A 22,847-nucleotide genomic window follows, 5' to 3' on the forward strand; every position below is an offset into this window, starting at 1 on the left:
TTTATATTTAAACTTCAGAGCACGTTCTAATAAAACGATAACATTTGAACAATTCGAAGAAGTTTTGACTTTACTTTCAAAAAAAGAATACTTTCTTATTGACTCTATATTGAACTCAACTTCGTTTAATTTTGCTCCTTTAAGTTAGTAGACAACGCTATAATTGTGAATCAAAATACTTAAGCTGTTATCAAGCTTTAAAAAAAACTAAATGTACCAGCAGTAATTATCAATATTTAAAGCAATAAAGTTTCTAAGATTCAAAATTTGTTGTCGTCATGTTTACTTTTAATCATTAAGTTCTTTTTATCTATCTTTTTTACTATAAATTCCGACGATTAAGCTGTGATGATAAGACTCAACTATTACATGTAGAATTCAAGGGACAGGTCAAAATTGCACGAAGACTAAATTGCACTAAGACAAATTTGCACGAGGGGACTAAATTGCACGAAGACAAATTTGCACGAAGGGTCGGTTTTGCACGAGTGACTATTTCGCACAGTGGGTCAATATTTCACGAGTGATAGTTTTGCGCGGAGGGTAAAAAAAAATTGTAAAAAAAAATTTAAAAAATAAGATAAATTAATTAAAAAAATACAGAAAAAAATTTAAAATAAAAAACAAATCAATAAAAAAAACAATGATAAAAAGATTTACCGACTAAGGGTAAGAATTAGGGGTAACAGTGATAGTAAAAAAGAATATTTCAACTAATAAAATAATAATATAACAAATAAAAATTTTAAAAAAATTTATAAAAATTTCAACTCGTGCAAAAGTGTCTCCGTGCAAAATTGTCTGCTCGTGCAAAAATGTCCCCTCTTGAAAAGTGTTTTCGTGCAACATGGTCTTCGTGCAAAAGTATCTTCGTGAAATTTAGTCCGCTCGAGCAAATATGACACCTACCCAGAATTTAATGCTTAGCTTTATAATAATGAGGTAAAAAACTTTAGTTATGAACATCAGTAAAATGGTTTAAATATAATATAAAACCTAAAATGAAGAAACTACTATAACAGTGACTACTAAACATAATTATTTCAAAAAAAAAAATTTAACTATATTCTTATAACCTAATATAAAAAGTTATCTTTTTATACTTAACATTTTAGTTAAGTCTTATATAAAGTTGTATTTTTAAGTTTTAGTTCTTATTTTTACAAAAATGCCATGAGAAAGTTATTTGTATACGTGTTTAATTTTTGAAACTTTTGTTTGATAAGTTTTTTTTTGTGTTAAGTAAGCCTTATTAGGTTCGTTTAAACGTCTAATTAGTTTTGCTACGCTTGGTAAATAAACTATGTCGGGTGCCTTCAACACATTTGTTCAAAGATATGTAATATTTTTACTTTAATTTTTTTTAATAGTTAGTATTTTATACAATTTAATGCGAAACAACAACTTCCTAAAGTTTAAACTGCTAATAAAAATTGTAGAGTTAATCTTAAATTTTAAAATTTATGTTAATAAACTAAACGCCGCTTAAAATGGCCTTGTAAAGTTAAGATATGATGGTGTTTTAGTTTTTATTTGTAAAGGGCTGCTAGAAAATATATTACACCATTAATACTGAAGTAATTTAAAATTATAAACAAACATTTTGCTCAAATTTATAAATATTACTAAACTCTATATCAAAACAGATACTTCAAGTAAAATTATTAAACAATATCACTTTGACCCATATAGCTAGCTAGCTGTCACTACATATAAGACTTTTAAAACTGCTTTTAACATACCATTTTAAGTTTAATCTATTATCATATTTTAGGAGCCTTAATTAAAATATCAAAAATGTTTGTAAACTATTTTAGTTCAAAAATTTCTCACAGATCAGATTTTTTTAAAGACAGAGCAACAAGTAATATAATGATTATTGTTATAACTATATAAAAAAGTTTTAGTAGAAAAACAAAGTGAGTAGACAAAATTTTTATACTATCCTTGTTGTTTTTTTTTTTATAGGTTTTAATGTAAAGTTTTTAATGGTTTATGTTCTACAGCTATCATAAATTTATATCTAGTTGTTTTAAAAATGTAAACTTTAATTTAAAAATAGATATCACTAGCTTTTTTTTTGCTTTTGAGCGACTTTTTTAATTCAGCATATAAAACTAAATGTTTTTACTTCAAAGTTTTTTTAAATATTTAAAACAGCAGTATTTTAAAATATCTTAATTTAAAATTACGCTAATACAATTTTAAATAATAACAATTCAAATAAATCTTTTTTTTTTGCTGTATAAGAATTAACTTTTTAAATTTTCAATACTCATTCATCATTGTCGTTAATCAAAATATAAGTTGTTTTGTTATCTTTAACAGAGTAATAAAACTTTTTTTCTTAACTACAGACTTTCTCATCACTTTATCTTGTGATATTTCTTTTAAAAAATATAAACTTTCAATTTTATATAATCAAAAAATTATTTAAAATATTATTAAACAAAACAATGTTTCACTCGTTTGAAAACGAGATCTTCAGTTGTTTAAAATCTGTAAAAATTTATATAATAACATGTAGGAAGACATTATGCTAAACTAGAAACAAAACAAAATTAAAAAATATAAATAAATAAATAAAATTAGAACAAAAAACTGAATAAAATCTATTTAAGACTTACACCTTAAAGTTACTAGTATACGAAGATTATGTTGTTAGGTTAGATTTAGGTAAATGTAAGTTACTTAATAATTATATAATATTAAAACTTAAACAATTAGATAAGGAAATAAAATAAATAAACATATCTATACTAACATTTAGTAGTCTTTCGAAATTTGTTGATAACTAACAAAGAAAACAAAACAACTCTTCAACATCATGTTAAATTTACTCATTTAAAAAAGTTTAACTACTGTATTGTACAAGTACTTACGTATTATATAAAGTACGCAACTTTATATAATGCTTAGAACTATCTGCTTAAAAGTAACTACCAGTGGCGACGCGTGGTATTTTTGTTAAGGGGTGCAGAAAATTTACATCTATTAAGGAAACCTCTTAATTTGACATTTTAAAACTAAGTTATTGAAAAAAAATACTAAATTTACAAAAAAAAATTTAATAAACAAATCTATAGATAAAAAATAGTAATCTTAACAGTTTTACAAAACTATAAAAAGGTTTTATTTTTATTTTTTAAGGTGGCGCAATGCTTCAAAGCTCAACCCAAGTATCTAGGTTTAAAGTATTACTTTTTGATAAGCATAGTATATATTTTTTTAAATCGAAATACATTCGATAATTAACTTGTACTGAACATAAAACAAATAAAAACTTTAGCTAAAATTTTATACTTATAAAATAGTCTAACAAGATAATAAAAGTTTATTTGTCTTATTCATTTGATCAAAATATATAAAAGTATTATTAAATTACGTATATCTGTAAGTTTGGCTAATACTTTTTTTTTATTGTAAGACTATCTTTAACACATATTCTATATTAATTATATTAAGCTAGTTTTATAAAAAGTTAGTTTTCTCTACAATAAACAAGTTAAGTATTTTGCACTAATCCAATAAATAATATGTTTATACAACTTATTAAAAAGTCCAAAATAATATTGTTTTAAAACTTTCAATATAATTTAATTGTGCTGAAAGTTTTACGTCATCCTACGTCAAACAGAAAACATAAAATTTAAAAAACAAAAACAATTAAAATGCTTAAGTTGTTTACACAACAACATATTGAATGCAATATATAAACAATCCTAAACATACAATATCTACTAGTAAATAGGAACTTGTTACAAAACTAACCAAAAGTTTTTTCGACGTTTCTGTATTTTTTTTACCACTACTCAGTTGCTTGCTGAACACTGCTTTTTTCGTGTTATTTGAAATTAAAAAAAAAGTATATTTAAACAAAATCTTAGTAGACTAAATTTTGGCGATTTTATTTAGCTATATTTTTAAAGCTATTATTTATGAAAGATTTTTTTGTTTAATATTTGTTTTTTAGTTTATTTTTCTTAAGCATTTAATTTTACTTTTGTTAAGATAAAATACTATATTGGCAGTATTCTTTAATCTTTTTTTAATGCAGCTGGCACATAGGAAAATAAGACTTAACACTGTTAAAATATTTTGAAAAAATATAATCAAAAAGTTTAGAGTGACAGATTATCGTTAAATTACAGATTAAAAAGATATCTATATAAACCAAGTTTATGTAAACTTAGATATTCTAAAAAACTAGATTAATGACATATTTTAATAAATTTAACAATTAATTAGTTTTTCAAAGTAAAGGTAACATTAACTTAAACTAGCAAAAATGTTTTGTAAAACTTATATTTTTGTTAAAAGTAATTTTTAGTTCGCTGTTAAATAAATACGCTAATATATTTCAATCTTTATTGTTCTTAATTTTTGAAGATTTAGTTTTAAAAAGTTTTAGATGAAAAAACTTAAAATATAGAATACAACAAAGCTTGAAGTGTATAACTATGTATAGATATGCAAAAAAATATCTTTAAAATAGTGTTTTAGAGTGGTTTAATATTTTAAAAACTTTAAGTCACGTTAAAAATATTTGTAGAGAAATACTTATAGTATGTAGTGTAGATAAACATATCGAAAGCTAGCTATTTTATAAATACTAATAAAATTTAATTTTAAATTATTAAAAACATAGTAAAAAATGCTCGTATATATAATGCTCTAGTTTTTTTAGTTTAACTATAAGGTTAATTGTTTTTGATTTTCTAAAAGATAACTTTTTTATAATAAATGAATTTGTTTTGTCTTTATGATTTTTTGTTTAAAGCATTGTTTTTTTTTAATTTTTCAATTTCAAGTTTTTTGTCATTATACACTTTGTACATTTTTTGACAGAATGCTTTAAAATTAAATGCTCATTTTCAATAATCTTGTATTTAAAAAGTATTATACATTATTCGAAATAAAAAACATATTATCAAACTAACTGGATTTAACGGTTTTTTGCGTCATATTACTCATGAACTTTTTAAGAAATATTAATTTGCATCAACAATTCATCGTTTCTGAAGATTGTAAGATATATGTACAAGCTTTAAACCTAAAGCATATGTAAAATCAGTATTTGCTTTATGCTGTTTATATTTTGTTTTACTTTATTTATAAAGTTTTTGACACTTTAACGCCAAGTTCAAACAATACAACACTAATATTTACATATATATATAGAACAGTTTTAATTAATAAAGTAAAAATTTCACTAATCTCTCTAAAATGGCTTTCAAATAAATAAAGTTATCTTAAAACTTAAAATTCTTTACAGGTACATGCGTTTAAAAAAAAACAGTTCTATAGATTTTTAAATTAAAACTTACATTTGATATATACAAATAACAAAAAACCGAAAAAACACATTGCGACGTAATTTTAAATTTAGTGCAGCACTTGTTATACAGAAGTTTTAACTTCGCTACAAATTTTCACAAAAAATACATAAATCCTTAATAAGTTACTTGAAGTTTTCTAATATATTAAACTTTAATTTTTTATATATGCTTACAAAAGGAGATGAACTTGTTTCTCTTGTTTAGAACATACATAAGGGTAGTATCCTCTTGTAAGCACAGCCTACACCAATTGCAACCATCGGCTATATGCTGTACTCTTTTCAACACCTCCTAAGTTATTTTGTAGTCTATGTTTTTGCGCTTTTAGCCTCAAAAATATTTTGAAGCTCAGTCTCATTTTCATAAACGGGATCTTTTATGGTTAGCATATCTGAAACTAAACTGAGTTGAGCATTAACCGAAGTAAAACTTCTTCTCGAGATCAGAATTAACTTTTTGTAATTTTTCTGAATTCTTGTAAATAATGTTTTCAAATCGCAACAGCTAGCTTTCTATTTATATTTGCAGCTACCAGCTTAATTACAATGACTTTGAGTATTCTTATTTGACATTATTTGGTTATAAGCACTAATTGTTTATAAGTCTACAAATTTACTAAACATGAAAAGCTAATTCGCATATTATGCACATTTAAAAAATAAAAAGATTAATTAAATTTACAAATTTTTACCGATAGTTATTTAAAGTGAATGTTGGAATGAACTAAACTGCGTTTCTTTTTCTTTTATGTTTGTTATTCTCTTTAGTTTTTTGCCCTATGTTTTCATATTTAAACTTATCATTAAATCCGCATTTTTTAAATATTGATTCATAATCGTATTTCATCTTAAACTTTTTTTTTGCTACTTTTTCTTTTTTTTAAACTATTAATAATATACTTGAACTTTTTTTTATAATGTTTTTTCAGGTGAATTAAAAGTTTATTTATACTCTAGTATGTATAGTAAATACTTATTAAGGTATGTAATACTTATGTGCACAGTAAAAATAAAGTTATAAAATAAACTGACCGAAGACCTGAATGGCTTTTAATAAACTAGCGAAACAGTTGCATCACATAAAATGAAATGTTTTATTAAACTATTTGTGTATAAAATTAAACAACTTAACATGATTATTAAGTATATATTCTTATATAACAAAGTACTATTTAACTAGAATACTGGTTTTGTCAAAAAAAAAAACATTTTTGGATAGCATTATCATGGCGAAAATGAGCATAACAATTTATTTGTTGTTAGTAGCACAAACAGAAACGCTCGGAAAACCTGTCAACATAGGTTTATGTCTTTCTGAGTTATACTTTGTTATAAAGTGTTAAATGCAGTATTTAACTATTTTAAACAACTACATTTAGTAAACTTTTAGTTAAAATGTAATTTAATCAATTTAACAGATCAGGTTTGTCGGCATGTTAGATGTCCCGAAAATTCTGAGTGTGTTGCTTATAAAAACTCTATGAAATGTCATTGTAAAAAAGGCTTCGTTAACACCAACCCGAACTCAACTAAAAACTGTCAACGTGAGTTTTTAAAAACTAAAAAGTATTTATTAGTTTTAGGAACATTTATCAAACAAGTTTCTTTAGTTTAAAGTTTTAAATTATAAATACTATAAATATATTATTTTACTTTACGTTTTTTTATATTACGAATTGTTAGTTGTAAAGTAAAATAAAATTACTTACTAGGACAACTTTAATAAAAAGTTTTTTGATTATTTTTAACAACTTGTTTTAAAGACACTGTCAGCTTTTTTTTTTTTTATAAACTTAAACAAAAAAAATGTTAAAAATAAAACTATTTCAAAATTAAAATAATAAGATTTTATAAAAAAATAAAAACACTTACCAGAATCAAGTTTCCCGTATTTATAATTTATTAATGTAAAAGGTGTCATATCTACCCATAAAAGTGGATACAAATTAAATTTTTAATATTTTTAGTTTTTTTGAAGTTAATCATTCTAAATTTAAACTTGGTAACTTTTTTTCATTATTATTTATTAGAATTATATGACGTTTTATATAAGGCTAAGTTTGTATTTAATGCTTATTAATTAAAAATTTAATATTTTTATAAACTAGTAGTGTTTTGTATAAGTATTTATTTGAATGAATAATTATAACTTTTAATATAATCTCTAAAGTGTAAAGTACATAAACATTATAATAACTAATTAACGTTCAAAATAAAAGAAACTATTTAGAAATACTTGTATTTTAAACACATCTGGAGAAAATTTATTAGAAACTATTTTACTTTTATAAAAGTTCAAGTTTAAGAGATAAACTTCACACTCCCAAATGAAAGCAAAGATTGTTTAAATCAAGTCGAATATTCTTTATAAGCATATTTTAATTTACTTTATCATTGGTTTACAAAAATTATTTTGCACTAATTTGCCTTGTTGTAAAAAAAAAATTGACATTAATTTTTTAAACTTAATGCTCAAGCATTTTGTCAATTTTGCTTTAAACAAGCAGTAAAAAAAAATTATTTACAACAACCACAATAACAACAAAAATATTACGTTTATGAATAATTACTTAATGATTACATGACATAAGTTATAAATCTTTTTATTTTAGTTTTCTTATATGAGCCTTTTTTACAACTTAAGATTATCAAAATACAAAACATAGCAACTAATCCCAAATAACCTTTGTCTTATAAAAAGTTTGATAAACGTAAAGCTTTTATGTTTTGTGATAAATTTGCAGTTTATTCAAATTTTGTTATTTAGGCTCTTATAATCGTTTTTATCGTTTTTGCACAGATGTTTGCGATGTAAACAAGTTATGTGGAAATAATGGAGTTTGTTTATATAATGATGTAACATCTGAATACAAATGTTTAAGCTGCGATGATAATTTTAAACTAGTAAACGGAAAATGTGTTGAAAAGAGTTAGTTTAAATAAAAAAAAACTAAAGTCATAACAAATGAAATTAACATATATAGTTTTATTAATTAACAGTGTTATGAAATAAATATTAGTATCGTTTCTTCATATAGCAATCATCTATTATTTAGCTAATTTATGATTAATATATTAATACACAACTTTTGTCGTTGAGCACTAAATAATTTTGTATAAATAAACTTTTAAAAGTTTGTTAATTTGCATTTTCTTATTCAGTTTTTGTTTACTCTTAATAAGCTACAAGTTTGTTTTTGATATTTTAAAACTGTAGATATGTTTATCCTTGTAACTCTACCAGAACCTTTTCTGAGAGCTTTTGTTAAACATTTTATGTTATAACTTTTCAATACAAACTACTATTTTTTTTTAATTTACTCTTGCTCTACTGAATTAGTTAAACTCAGATCATTACAAAGAGGCTGTATCCGGTAGATAGTTAGCTTGAAATAGTTATCAACAAAGATCCTATAATTCTGAGTAATAAGTATTTAAAATAAGCTCAATGTCTAAAGCTATGTTTAAAAAAAACTTTACTTATATTTAGTATAATAACGAGCTGGCACCTTCTAGGTATCAACTATATATAAGTCGCGAGTTGGATTTGTAGCTCGCTAATTTTACTTCAGACTGATAAAACTAAACTTAGATACATATAGCTTTATTTTATTTCTATATACTTCAATAAAAGTAAAAAACTTTTTGAATATGTTTAAATTTATTACTTTTAATGATCTAATGGCATAAATATTTACATTTTGTAAAAAGTTTTTTATGCTTCAGTACCATTTTTTTTCTTTTTTTTTAATTTTAAACGTGTTATGAAACTTTTTAGACATGTGTAATTTAATGAAACCCTGTGGATTGGATGGTATTTGTATTAAATTAGTTAAACAACCGTTTTACAAATGTAAAAGCTGTGGAGACGGTTACCATAGAATTAAAAGAGATAACAAATACATTTGTATCAAGAAAAAAACCATTAGTGTGACAGCTACATCAAGAAACAGTTTTCCTGAAAAGTTCACTTTTCGAGGTTTTTTATGTTTTTTTTTTTGTTTAACTTACTTATTTTATTTTGTCCATTACTTAACGTTTTTTAAACAAAATCAAACTAAACACTTTGTAATAAAAAAAAAATTCTATATTTCTTTTTTTTAATTTAATGCTACTAAAAGCTTTTTTTTCATATCTGTTAAACTATTTTCTTTCACAGGTGAAGCTACAAAAACGGGTTTTTCTACTACTAAAGTTTTGGTATACAAAAATGATTCAAAATTTAGAATGATACTAACAATTTTATCAGGAATTACTTTAGTTGTAATCGTTTTTCTTTTGTCCAAGTAAGCTTGTACAAGTTTGATTTTGTAACTGATATGTTTTGTTTATTCGACTAGATTAGATCTTGCATTTGTATTAGCATCATACTTTTTCTAAAAAAAAAACTAAACAAAAAAACTGTAAAAAATTATAAAAATTAACGTTTTATAATGATTTTCATGGTTGTTTAAGTGCTAATTGACTAACAAACATACTTTATAAGTTTTGATATTATCAGGGAGGCTAAAGTTTCGCAGATATTTAAAATCATATATTCGCATTTTTGAACACTTATTCGATATAAACAAGTTTTCGTAAAAAATTAATGGAGATTACAATTCTTATTCAATTTAGACAAAAACATCTTAAACGGTTCGTCTTGCTTTGTAGATATCACATTTTTGGTTAAGATTGAATAAAAACACCAAAAATTTTGTTTTTTTTGACCTCAAAGTTCAACTAATTTTTTTCTTGTTTATTTTTTATAAAACAACTAAGTTTAGTAAAAAGTTAATGGAGATTACAATTCTTATTAAACTTAGACAAAAAACATCTTAAATGATTCGTCTTGCTTTGTGGATAATACTTTTTGGTTTAGATTGAATAGAAACAATAAAAAAAACTTATTTTTTTACCTCAAAGTTCAACTAATTTTTTTCTTGTTTATTCTATATAAAACAGCTAAGTTTCATAAAAAATTAATGGAGCTTACAATTTTTATCAAACTTAGACAAAAAGCATCTTAAACTATTCGTCTTGCTTTGTAGATATTACATTTTCGGTTTAGAATGAATAAAACAACAAAAAAAATTAGTTGAACTTTGAGGTTAAAAAAAAACAAAATTTTTGATGTTTTTATTCTATCTAAACCAAAAATGTAATATCTACAAAGCAAGACGAATCGTTTAAGATATTTTTTTGTCTAAGTTTGTTAAGAATGTTAAGCTCCATTAATTTTTTACGAAACTTAGCTGTTTTATATAAAATAAACAAGAAAAAAATTAGTTGAACTTTAAGGTCAAAATAAAAAGAAAATTTTTGATGTTTCTATTCAATCTAAACCAAAAATATATTATTTACAAAGAAAGACGAATCCTTTAAGATGTTTTTTGTCTAAGTTTAATAAGAACTGTTAGCTCCATTATTTTTTTACAAAAACTTGTTTATAGCGAATAAGTATTCAAAAACGTGAATATCTGATTTCGAATATCTGCGACACTTCAGCTTACTATATAATGAACATTCATTACAACACAATAAGATCATACTTTACAGTAATTACATGCTTAGAATTACAATTTTAAAAATTTTGAATAAAAGCTTTTTAATTTCCAAAACAAAAACAGGTTAGTACTGACCAGAGATGGTAAAATGCTAATAGTTACTATGGTCATTCAGCATTGAAGCGTATAAACTTTGGTTTGTTTTAAGTTAGTAATTTCACGCTCGAGTAAACAAAGCAAAGCTTTTTAACATGTCTGGTACTGACTTTAAAAGCATTATTATATAATTACCTAAAAAATAAATGATAACTATAGCAGTAAGAAAACGTCATTAAAAAAACATACTAAATATTACGATGCAAACATATAAACCAGGTTCATATGTCAAGTAAAAGAACATAAAGATGAAGAAAATTTTTATAAACTGAAGAGGTGTTTTATTCCGTTTTGGTGTTTTAGAAGAAAAGAAAAACCTCCAAAATTAAATTCAAAAAACTCAACTAGCATACCTAAAACTTTTGTAGAATTTACTTACATAACAAAGTTTTAATTAATTTGTTTACTATATTTTATACTATTCAATAAAAACCTAAAATTATTTTTATCCGATGACTTTTTTTAACTATTTTACTTCTGTGTTTCTCTTACTACATAGTTTGGCAACTTAAGGCCCGCCATGCAAAAATGTTAATTTGTAACGTATTTTTGATTGAAAACAACATGTTAAAAACAAAAAAACGACACATTTTGTAGCATATTGTTTAATAAAATATTTTTATAAATTTTCTTTTAAATTTATTTTTAGCATTCATTATTGTTTTTAAAATAAATTTATTTTTTAAGGGTTTTACATTTATAGCGGAACTTTTCAAAAATACGTAAATTGCAAAGATATTTTTAACAAGTCAGGCCAGCATAAAAATATTAGTTGCAAATCTTGCTCGCAAACAAAAAATTGCCTAACATTATCTTATTAAAACCTAATTTTTGCAAAGTTTAAATGTTTAAAGTTACTTTTTCGTAAAAAAAAAAGTACAAAATCATTTTACTCTGAACTGTTTTACTAGTTAACTTTTTTTGTAGTAAATATTAATTTATCAAACTAAGTAAATAAATATTACCTTTATCAAAACTAAAGCATTATCAGATATAAGTTTACTGAAAAACTTGAGCTTGATTACAAACTTTATCTCCGTTTATATTACTTTTGAATGACATTTAATTGTAATGTTTACAAACTTGTTTTGTTAGAAACATGTTTTTTGTATTTAACATAATTGAGTCTAGTTTATAAAAGCAAGCACCAGTTACTTAAAATATAATAACAAATCTATACAATTTTTTTTAAAACAGCTGTATTTAAAACTAAAAACCATTAAGTTTAAAAAATGATAATGTTTACAATTTTCAAGTTAAGCTTTGGTAGATTTTAATATTTATTTTAAAATAGCACTGTACCAAAAATCAAGTTAAAACTATAAGAAAAGTTAGCAGTAAAAATTGTTGTTACTTATAAGAAAGCGACCTTTTCTGAACCTATAGATGTTTAAAACTTTTATTATAATACTATAGACACCTTAAGCCTGTTCAAGTTTTATTTAAAAATTTTATCAAAATAAGCCAGTGGTATATTTCAAGTTTAGCTAAAAATTTACTATATGTATGATCCTATAAAACAGAATGTTAATATATAACTATTCAAAGTTTTTTTTTTTCTAATATTTATCTTACGATAAAAGGGCAAAATTATCTTTATAAAAAAAGTTAAAAGAAGTTGTTTAAATTATTCTGTAAGCTTAAAAAGCAAACTTAACTTTTATTTTGAATTAGATTTATATACTTTTTATAACTGTTTATTTATATAACTCAAAATTTAATAATGATAATACTCAAAAATTTTTGTCTAGTTTATAAGAACACAAAAAAAATATTTATTAAACAACATAACATAATATTAAAAGTACGTCAAGTGTAAGATCATAAACCAAGAACAATAAAAGTACATTGAAAAAATTAGTTTTTTTAGCAGTAGTATTGGTTACTTTCCATTTTTTTGGATAGTATTTCATGTGCGACATTCAGCTCAAACTATTATTGACTTTTTTAAAGTTAAATTTTATTAAGTTTCATAATTATAAAAGTTTTATTATTGCTTTGTTTTCAGACTAAGCTAAGTTATAATTTTTGTCATGTCAAAACTATAAGGACATTAAACAATCAGTATTAAGGAATACTTAATATATTTACAAATGTAACAAATAAGTGATTTATAAAATCTCGTCTTTAAGCTCTCAAAAAATTTCACTTAATCTAGTATAATATTCAAAACGTTTTAATTACGAATAAAATAAGTAATTAAATTGATATATTTTTTACAACTACATTTACTTCGTACCTTTTGTTTACGATCTTTCAAGTTTTCACGATCTTTTGCTCGTAATTATATATTTAATTAACTATAAGTTTTTTTTTTTCCTTTTCAAAAGTTTGTTTTTGTTGTTTTCACGTTTGTGCTTACGTTGTTTTATTTTCGTTTAATAAAGTAACCGTAAAATGATAAATACATCAACATAAATCTTAATTTAGTTCTATTTATTTCAAAAAAATGATTTAAACAATAGTATACACTTTTCATATATCATATAAACTTATCTGAAAATTTTAAAGAAGATTAACTAGACGAAATTTGATCATCCTCGGACTTGTTATATAAACAAACAAGTCTGTTTAAGTGTCATTGATTTTTTTGCTCTAATTCTAAGTAGACGTTTATTAACAAAATAAAAACTAGAAGGCCAGTCAACCTTATATGCTTTTACAATTTGTTTAATGACATAACTATTTTATAGATTTTGTTCAGAAAGGTTATATCTAAAAATTATGATTTTTTAATATATAAAACTAAAACGTTCAAGTTCGCCTAATGTTAATTCCATTATGTAAAAAGGTTTTGGTATTTTGTTGGCAACTTGTGCAAGTTCTTATGTTGAAAGTATAACATAACCGACTATAAAGGAGCAATAGAATAGTCAACAACTATACAACGTTAGCGCTAGATTTACATCATAGCTTTTAGAACAGGGTTTCCCAAACTTTTTTTCGAATGACCCCTTCGAAGAAATTTAAAAGACAATGGCTCCCTCTAATATGATTTCTCAAAAATATATGTACACTGTGTTTAATGCATTTAAATGTAAATTGGTACACTCTAACAAGTACAGCGCCACGCCACCATTACTAAAAAGTTTTTTTTTTTGAACAGACATATGAAAATTTCAAGAACTTTTTATTTATTTCATCTGGTTTTACTAAATGAAACAAAGCGTAACAATAAAAAATGTTGTTTAAATAAAATTCACTCTATCATAATGAAAACTTGATCAAATACAATTTGTTAATTCAATCGGTATATTGTATATGTCATTTACAACAAATTAAGTAATTCAAATCGCACCTCAAATATGTTATTTAGAAAAAAACATAAATCAATAATATTTTGATAATACTTTTAATGACTGTAACATAAATTTTAAAGAACTTTATAGTTTATGGAACGAAAAAAAGTGCTCAAAAAGAATTGGTCCATGGACCTAGTAAAAAAAAAAATCGGTTATTGAGTCGTACAGTGAGTATATCTGCAAAAAGGTGCTAGGATGGGTAAGTCTGAAAGAGATAGATGTAAATAAAACAATCGGTTTCATTGAAGCAAAAGAGATGGCACGTGATGCAATGACACAACCTGCTATTATGGCCTCTGTTTCCTCAAAAAAAAATTAAGGCAAACCACATAAAGTCAAGGTGGTAAAATAACTTTTAACATTTTTAGTAAATCAACGGAACAATTTATTTGTAACACAAAAAATAAGAAGTATATTGAGTAATTATCGGTAAACAATGCTGGATAAAGTCCCGGATAAAAAACTATCACAGTGACAACAAATAAGCTGATAAGGGAAATGCACTACTGGATGGTGGATTTAATACACGAAATTTTGATAAGGTAGTTAATGTTTATGATTCTTTGAATGGGTGGAAATATTTAGTATCACTAAAACATCCTACAGTTCAACTAAAAGCTTCCGTTGACAAGCATGCATACACTCAAATGAATGTAAAATTCCCTAGACAAAATTATTGCAAAATCAACGTTGATACAGATAAGGGTGTGCAGACATGCTTATCGGACCTTGATAGCTACCTAAAACATGGTTTTAAAAAATCAAGTCTCCTACCAGTCAAAAGAAAGATTGTAGCAGCAAACAAAAAACATATCAAAAATTCTTGGTGTATTTTTATGGAATTGATGGATAAAGATGAAAAACGGAAATGTCATATAGCAAAAAAAAATGTATAATTCAGTCCAAACACTAAAAAGTTTTTTTCTTTCAATACTTTCCTGCACAAAATTGGTTATAATAAGTCGTGATTTTCATCGTATTAGTCCGACCATTAAATCCTGTACTACTCATGAAATTTGCAATAGTTATAACTTAATTACACCAAGCAATTCTCGCATACCTCCAACTCAACCATTGAATAAAAAAATTCTCTTTAAATCAGTTATATGTGATTTTATTTTTAATGAGGGTTTTAATCTGTAGCTGCTAATAGACTTTCAAGTTGGACAGAACGACAAAGAGTTAAATTAGGTACAAATGAGTCTGGTTCAAAAGGGCTATGTAAAGCTGTAAAGCTTTGCGTCGTATTTTTGTCACTTTGTTATTCCAGTTGAAATATCTTCAGATGGTGGTCCAGACACTCCAGAGTATTCTGCAAAAGTTACTAAAGATTTTTGTAAAACGATGGGGTATACACCATTGTATTTCATCTGCATATTGTTCTAAGTCAAACGGTAAGGCGGAACTAGCTGTAAAGCGATTATTAATGGAGAACGTTTGTCCAAATGGTGAACAAGAAAACGACAGAATAGTACAAGCTTTATTTACCCAGAGAAATACGCCTGATCCGGGATGCAAAATACACCCTGAACAGATTCATTCGGGACGACATTTAAAGGACTTATTATCTTACGTCAGAAAAAGTGTTATGACTTACAATAACTCGCAGATCTCAACATGTGGCGTGACACATGGGGTAAAAAGCAAGAAGTTCTGAGGTCTTGTTGTGTTAAGTCACTTGAAAATTTAATCGAGCACACAAAACTATTGCCACCACTGAATTGCGGTGATTATGTCATGACACGAAACCAAACAGGTTACTTTCCTAACAAGTGAGCAGAAGTAGTAGTGGAACTATAAGACTATCACCAATATGTTGTTAAGGTTGATGGATCAGGTAGCTTATGTGTTCAAAATCGTAAGTTTAACTCTACTTGTTGCATATCTCTAAGCAGTATCCCTTATCTAAGAAAAGCAAACACAACACTGCAGAAGTTTGTCTTTGTTTGTAGTTACGAGAAAAGAGGAAAATGATGATGTTCCGTGCTCCCAGAAGGTAGTAAATGACAATTCTGAAGATAACTATAGCAACATTTGCAACGTGAAACAGCTACCTTCCTTTCACCTGAAGACTTAAATTGTATGTGTGCAGACCAGTCCTCGACAAAGGAGAAAATATGTATTGTGTCGTTTGGATCCTTATAATAAACCTGGGTTTTGTGAATGAGATTTAGTTAACAATCGGGTTTAACCAGAGAATGAGCTACGTCGTTCTGGTCGTGTGAGAACCCGGAGAAGGGTTTACGATGCCGAAAGTTGTACATATAAACTTGTTTAAACTGCAGTTTATGTTATTGTTTTTTTATAGTTGACTTTTTAAGCTGATTTTCATGTTTAGTAAAATGTTCATTTCTTTTAAAATTAAAAGTGTTTTAAAGTTTGCGAAGCGAATAGTAAACTAAGTTAATTGTAACATTTCAGCCCTTTTTGTTCTTTTTAAGTTTAATTTCATTGATTTTTAGAACTGAAAACTGTATTTAAGTTTACAACTTATCTTTAAATAGTTTTATTTTTCTAAGTTAAAGTATCTATTATCTTATTTGTGGATAAAATCTGGAAGGAGATGTATAAGTATTTGCCTGGTTATAATTGTAGATTTACGCTAATAGATAAATTCATTATGTTTGTTTTATTTCAGATTCGACCATTCTTGTAATTTGATCGTTAAGAAAATTAAAAGAAAGATATTTATTTAACAACTTTTGATCAGTTGAAATAATATAAACTACCTTTAGCTTTTAAAATAAGCAAAAAAAAATAAAGCTTAAGGCCGAATATTTAAAAAAAAAAAAGTTTATACTAAGTAAAAAAACAAATAAGCCAGGGTTTATCAGAAACTTTACAAAAGAAAGATAGTTAAGAAATTTTACTACTTAATTAACTGAGGTAGCTAAAAATAATTTCTTAAACTTTGATAAAAATAAAAATTAAACTAACTTACACTCATAGCAAAAAGAAATGTTTTTGTATAAAAATAAAAATTAGACTTTTTTATTTTCGACAGGCTCAAAAACAACGATTTTTATAATTTATTTGTTCAACTATAAAAACAAAATTTACTCTGTTAATCTTTAGTAGAGAATATTCATTTGAAAACAAAAAGTGTTGTTTACATTATTTTATTTAAGGAGTTAAATGTTATATTAGGTTATTAAATATTCTAAGAATCTATTATTCAATTGACAGATACTTAAGGGTAGTTTGATATGAGTATTTGCTGAGTCGGCAAATTTTGAAAAAAAAATTTTTAATTTTTAAAAGTTACACCTTTATCCTTAACCCACCATACCCAATCATACCAAAAATTAATTTAAAAAATTAAGTTTTAAAAATTAAAATCAAAAACAACATGAAAAAAGACTTATTTTTTGCTGACTCATCAAATATGCAATCAGACTGACATTTAAGTACAACTAGCTCTATTCAATTATTATTTGGTAGTACATTAAATATAAATATATAAAACCATACTTGATTATTAGAAGTGCAGTATATGACGAGACTGCCTGGTTGGTATGATAATTCAAAAAATAATTGCAGTTTTGATAAAGATATAAGGTTTTCTTATAAAGTTATGTTCACAATACCTTATAAAATTAAGCTGTTTCAAATTCAAAAACTAAGCAGCTGATGCTTAACTTTATTTCATGTAAAACTTTTAGACTGTACGGTACGTTTCTCGTTTTAATTGAATAATTTTATTTTTTACACAGTTGATTTGACCTATGTAAACATTGAGTGTTAATAAATTAGGCAGAAATTTGAATTTTATTTAGAAATATCTGACCTATGCACTAATTTTTTTATCTAAACTCAAGGCGAAAATCAAAACTATAAACCTACTGTTGAAATTTACGTAATTTTTAATGACTTCCAAAATATTGAAAAGGCTCCTTTGTGGTCCCTTTACTATTCATGGCCCCCTTTTTGGCTCCTTTGAGGCTAATGTCCACCTGATTTTCTCAGATGGCCCCTAAGGGAGCCACTAAGCCCAATTTAGAAAACCCTGTTTTAGACTGTAATATAAAGAAATAATTGTGTAAATAAATCATCACAGCCCAACGTCTTAGACATTGTCAGCTTAATGTGAGATCCGGTCGTAGGATTGTCTCGGATGCTGTTGTTGTTGATCGTGCGGTGAAGTTCATTGTTTATTATCGATGGCATAAAACATTTCAGCTTTGTTGATGATGGCCGAAATAAATACTGGCTTAATATATACTAAAATTTAAGGACATAAACAAATATTTGTGGAAAGTTTGTAATCAGCAACGTATGCATTCAAAAAAAAGTAGTAGTTTTAAGAAATTTCGATATAAGAACAAACTTAAATTTCAATATAAGAACATTTTTGTAAAGCTTAATTTGTTTATGAAATTATTACTGATTAAAAAACAACTAAAAGTCATATCTTTTCAACTTATCGAGTTAGAAATGATCGGGTTAGATATGATCGGGTTAGAAATTACTAGCTCCCAAAGAGAACATAGTTAAAGAAAACATTTTAAACTGGTAGTATGTATAAGATAAAAAATTATTTCATAGTAATGAAAAATTTAAATATTGTATTCAAAATTTCAATATGTATAAATATATTCTAGTATCAAATTTTGTAAACACAAAAAAAAAACAAATTTTTGTACAGCAGTAAATCGTTATTGATAAAGTAGTTTAATTTCTTTTCAGGTAAATTTAGTACAGTAGGGTAATCAAAAAGGTATTAGATTAAAAGCAGGGTTCGTGCGCGAAATTTTTTTCATTTAGCCTGACTGAGACCAATTTAGCCTTAAATTGTTTCAAAGTAAGGAAAATCCCCTTTAAAAGTCATTTCAGGTAATGGGGGGTCTTGATTAGTACTATTGTAGTCTCTGACTTCAACCAGCTTTATCTCAAAAATGTTTTTTTTTAGTTTTAAAAATCTGCAAAAGCAACTCATAGCTTAGTTACAACTCAATAAAAATATGACTAAATTGTGAAAAAGGTGATTGACTTCCTATGCCCTTAACATAACAAATTCAGTGATAAGTTTTAAAATAAGTGTTATATATAATCTATTACTAGTGTAAAAATTTAATATATATTACTTAACACAATTGTTCGATTTTATTAAGCACTAAGTAAAAACATTATAACGAGAAGTTTTTTAATAAAACGACCTGCATTGTCGTGTTTTTTTAACATTTAAAATATAACGCTTACACAAGTATCATAATAAATAAATAATAATTAGTATTTTGACAAATACTTAAAATTGATGCATAATTATAAATCCTAAACTCTAAATAGATACACTGATTGTTGATGTGGTATCTGATTTAAAAAACTTAATTTGAAGTTAAAAAACCTTTAATATTTTATTCGTGTAAAGAAAAATGAATTGTACCTAAAATTTGTACTCCTAAAAAATTTAGTACTTATATCTTAAAGCTAAGTTTTAGTGTTGTGAATATCTCTAATAACTTTAAACAAACAGTGAAATATATGAATAAAATGCTAAAAGTTTTAATCTAAAAAGTATTTGGTATAAAGACTTTAAATTATAAATTTAAATAGTTCAACCGACTAAGCTCTTTAAAACATAGTTGATGTAAACAAATTCGAACAAACAGCAAAGTTATTGAACTAAACTAGGGGTGGGCAACGTTTTTAAATCAACGGGCCGGATCCGGAAAAATTTAGTCTTTTGCAGGCCGGAGCGTTTCGAATTAGTGATTTACCGGATCCAGCCGAAGAATGACTTTTTAGATCCGAATCCGACTGGATGCTAATTTTAAGTCGAGATCCGGTCGATTCTAATTTAAATAAAAGTTTCGGATCCGACCGAAGTCTAATTTTATAGATACAGTTAATCACTTTTTTGAACCCTTCAAATTCACAAAACTTTCTCATATCTGACAACTTAAGATGTAGATTGAGACATGTCAGATGTTTAAATAATGTCTATAAATAGAATTGACATTGTAATTGACAAAGGTACGTATGTAAAATATCGTACTTAAAAAAGCATTTTGTTTGGGGTAATTTGACACAAAGATATTTCAACTAAGTTACAACAACACAAAATATTAGGACAAAATGGTGTACTTATAAGTATACATTAATTTATAAATAAGTTTTTCACCTTTTTTTGAAGTCAAATTCTTACAGATTTGTTTTGTAAAAATATGATAAAAATTGCGGGCCTGTCACTTCGCTCGCGGGCCGGATCTCACTAAAGTTTGAAAAACGGTCGGGGGCCGGTCATTTTCAGTCTGTGGCCCGGGTCCGGCCAGCGGGCCGTACGTTACCCACCCCTAAACTAAACAATAAAGTTTAAACTTTTTTTTTTTAATTTTCATAATTATGACGTATATAATCTACTCAAAACAAAATAATAAAAATTCTATAATTTTTTTAAAGACTCAACAAAAGATTATAAGCATTTGTTTTTCTTATTTTGTCTTTAATAACTATATTTTTATATATAGAAATAAACTCACCTTTCAATTTGATTCAAAAAAGATTTCTCAATTCTTTTTAATCAAAAATTTTCAAGCTTTTTAACTGAGAAAAATCGAGATTCTCAAATTTTTAAATAAAAAACTGATTTAGCCTGACGTTTTTCAATTTTTTTCAGAAAAACTGATTTAGCCTGACTTAGCCTGACACGCACGAACCCTGTAAAAGGTACACACTTAATATGGATAATATTTCTATTTTAAGAAAATTTAAAACATTTTATAACACTAATTAAGTTAAATGAACCTAAACAGAATCGTTTATCAATAATTTAAATATAAAAAAATTACATCAAAAAAAACTATAACAAACCTAATTTTTCTTACAAACAAGTATGTGTTAACTATTAGTATTACTCATTGTAAAAATTTATCAAACTAAAATGCGCTACTTTAATGTAGTTATACATTTTTTGCCTGGGTTTAAGGTTCGTACCTTATCGACTTCCTTAATATATACTAAAATTTAGGGACATAAAAAAATGTTTGTGAAAAGTTTATAATCAGCAACGTATGCATTCAAAAATAAAAGTACTAATTTTAAGAAATTTCGTATTTTGTGCACTTTGTTCACTATTATTAATAATTTTGTAATTAGTTAATACTTTTAATGTATGCTAAAAAAAAATTAACATTATTATTTCAAAATTTTTACGAAACTACATCATTATGATATTTTTTGAATAGTAATCCTAACCAAATATAAAATATATACACTTCATTGAACTAATCTAACTTTAAATAGTAGTTTTTGCTTTTATTTTAGTGTTTCTTTTGAAGTACTTTCTACCAAAAATTAGTTAGTAAAAACTTAAAATAATGCTAGTTAATACTTTTCAACTTTTCAAGAAATTTTAAAGTGTACTGTATTTTATAAAAAGAATAAGTAGCGTTTGCACTTAAAAACTTAATATGTGTAAAAACGTTTACTTTTTAGTATAGAAAAAAATTAATGAAAAAGACTATTTATGTTTATATTTAAATAGTGTTTAAGAAGCTTATAAGTTTTATTGATTTTTTTAATAACTATGTGGAAAAAATAGTTTTCTAAGCATGCATAAATAATAATTTAACTACTAAACATTCAACACTTTAAATAAGATTATTCTTAATAGTATATATTATTGCTTTTCAACATAAAAACGTTTAGTAAAAAAACTATTGATTTTATATTTGGAAAGTTAAATTATTTCATTCTTCTAGTTACTTTCTTTCTAGCTTCAGCAAGTGCAGCCTCTTCTTGTCGCTTTCTTTCCTCTTCTTCTTGTTTCTTCACTTCGAGAAAATGTTGATATTCGTCTGCATCAAGGTCTTCAACAACTTTAACTCCTTGTTGATAACACTCAGTCAGTACTAGCTGACATAGTTTCTTCATACTGTAGTTTCTAATTTTGTAGTCTTCTTGTTCAGATTTAATACGTGCTATTTCATATACATGCCTGAGTGTAATTTTACCAACTATTTCTTCAGAGTCTGGGCTTTCTCTGGTTATTCCAGCAGCTTGCCTGATAAGATACTTCATACATGGTTCATACACTTGAATTTTATACTTTTTTCCTTCAATGTGAATTCTAGTCGGAAGTGGTATGCCTTTTTTGTAATCTTTAGTTAAATTATTGTAATCCTCTACAAACTTATTTATAGGAAGTCCGTGTTCTCCTAATACAGGACCAAGTGGTGGACCCACGGAAGCACCACCAGCTGGAACAGTCAAGTCTACATAAGAAGGCTTAATAACTTTTTTTGTTACTTCTCCTGCCATTCTAGATACTTTTCCAAGTTTTGTTGCCATTATTAAAATGTATAGTGAAGGTATATACTGCATTATTTTTTATAAAAATTTATTGATGAATTAAAGTTTTTTTTTTATTAAGTATTTTATTATTTTTCAGCTAGTTTTTAAGGCTTTAAAACTTTTTTAAATTTCAAAAAGTAGTTTGTTCAAGTATAAAATTTGTAAGTATTAAGTATATTTATATTTATTTTTTTTAGATTTATTTTTAATACAAGTTATCAGTACACTTTTTAATTGACACTATGTGATTTAAGTGATAAACTATTTAATTTT

The 22,847-nt window shown here is 25.2% G+C and overlaps 1 protein-coding gene across 1 annotated transcript; it reads right to left on the reverse strand.

Moving 5' to 3' along the window:
* Positions 1–21,651: 21,651 nt before the first annotated feature.
* LOC145848370 (large ribosomal subunit protein uL11m-like) lies at positions 21,652–22,573 on the reverse strand. The gene has a single exon (XM_082953876.1). It carries the CDS (start codon positions 22,569–22,571, stop codon positions 21,966–21,968), a length of 606 nt encoding a protein of 201 aa, XP_082810002.1. The 5' UTR covers positions 22,572–22,573; the 3' UTR covers positions 21,652–21,965.
* Positions 22,574–22,847: the final 274 nt, after the last annotated feature.

This window comes from Thalia democratica, unplaced genomic scaffold (assembly GCF_965202585.1).
Source record: "Thalia democratica unplaced genomic scaffold, ktThaDemo2.hap1.1 HAP1_SCAFFOLD_1357, whole genome shotgun sequence".
Lineage (NCBI taxonomy): Eukaryota > Metazoa > Chordata > Thaliacea > Salpida > Salpidae > Thalia > Thalia democratica.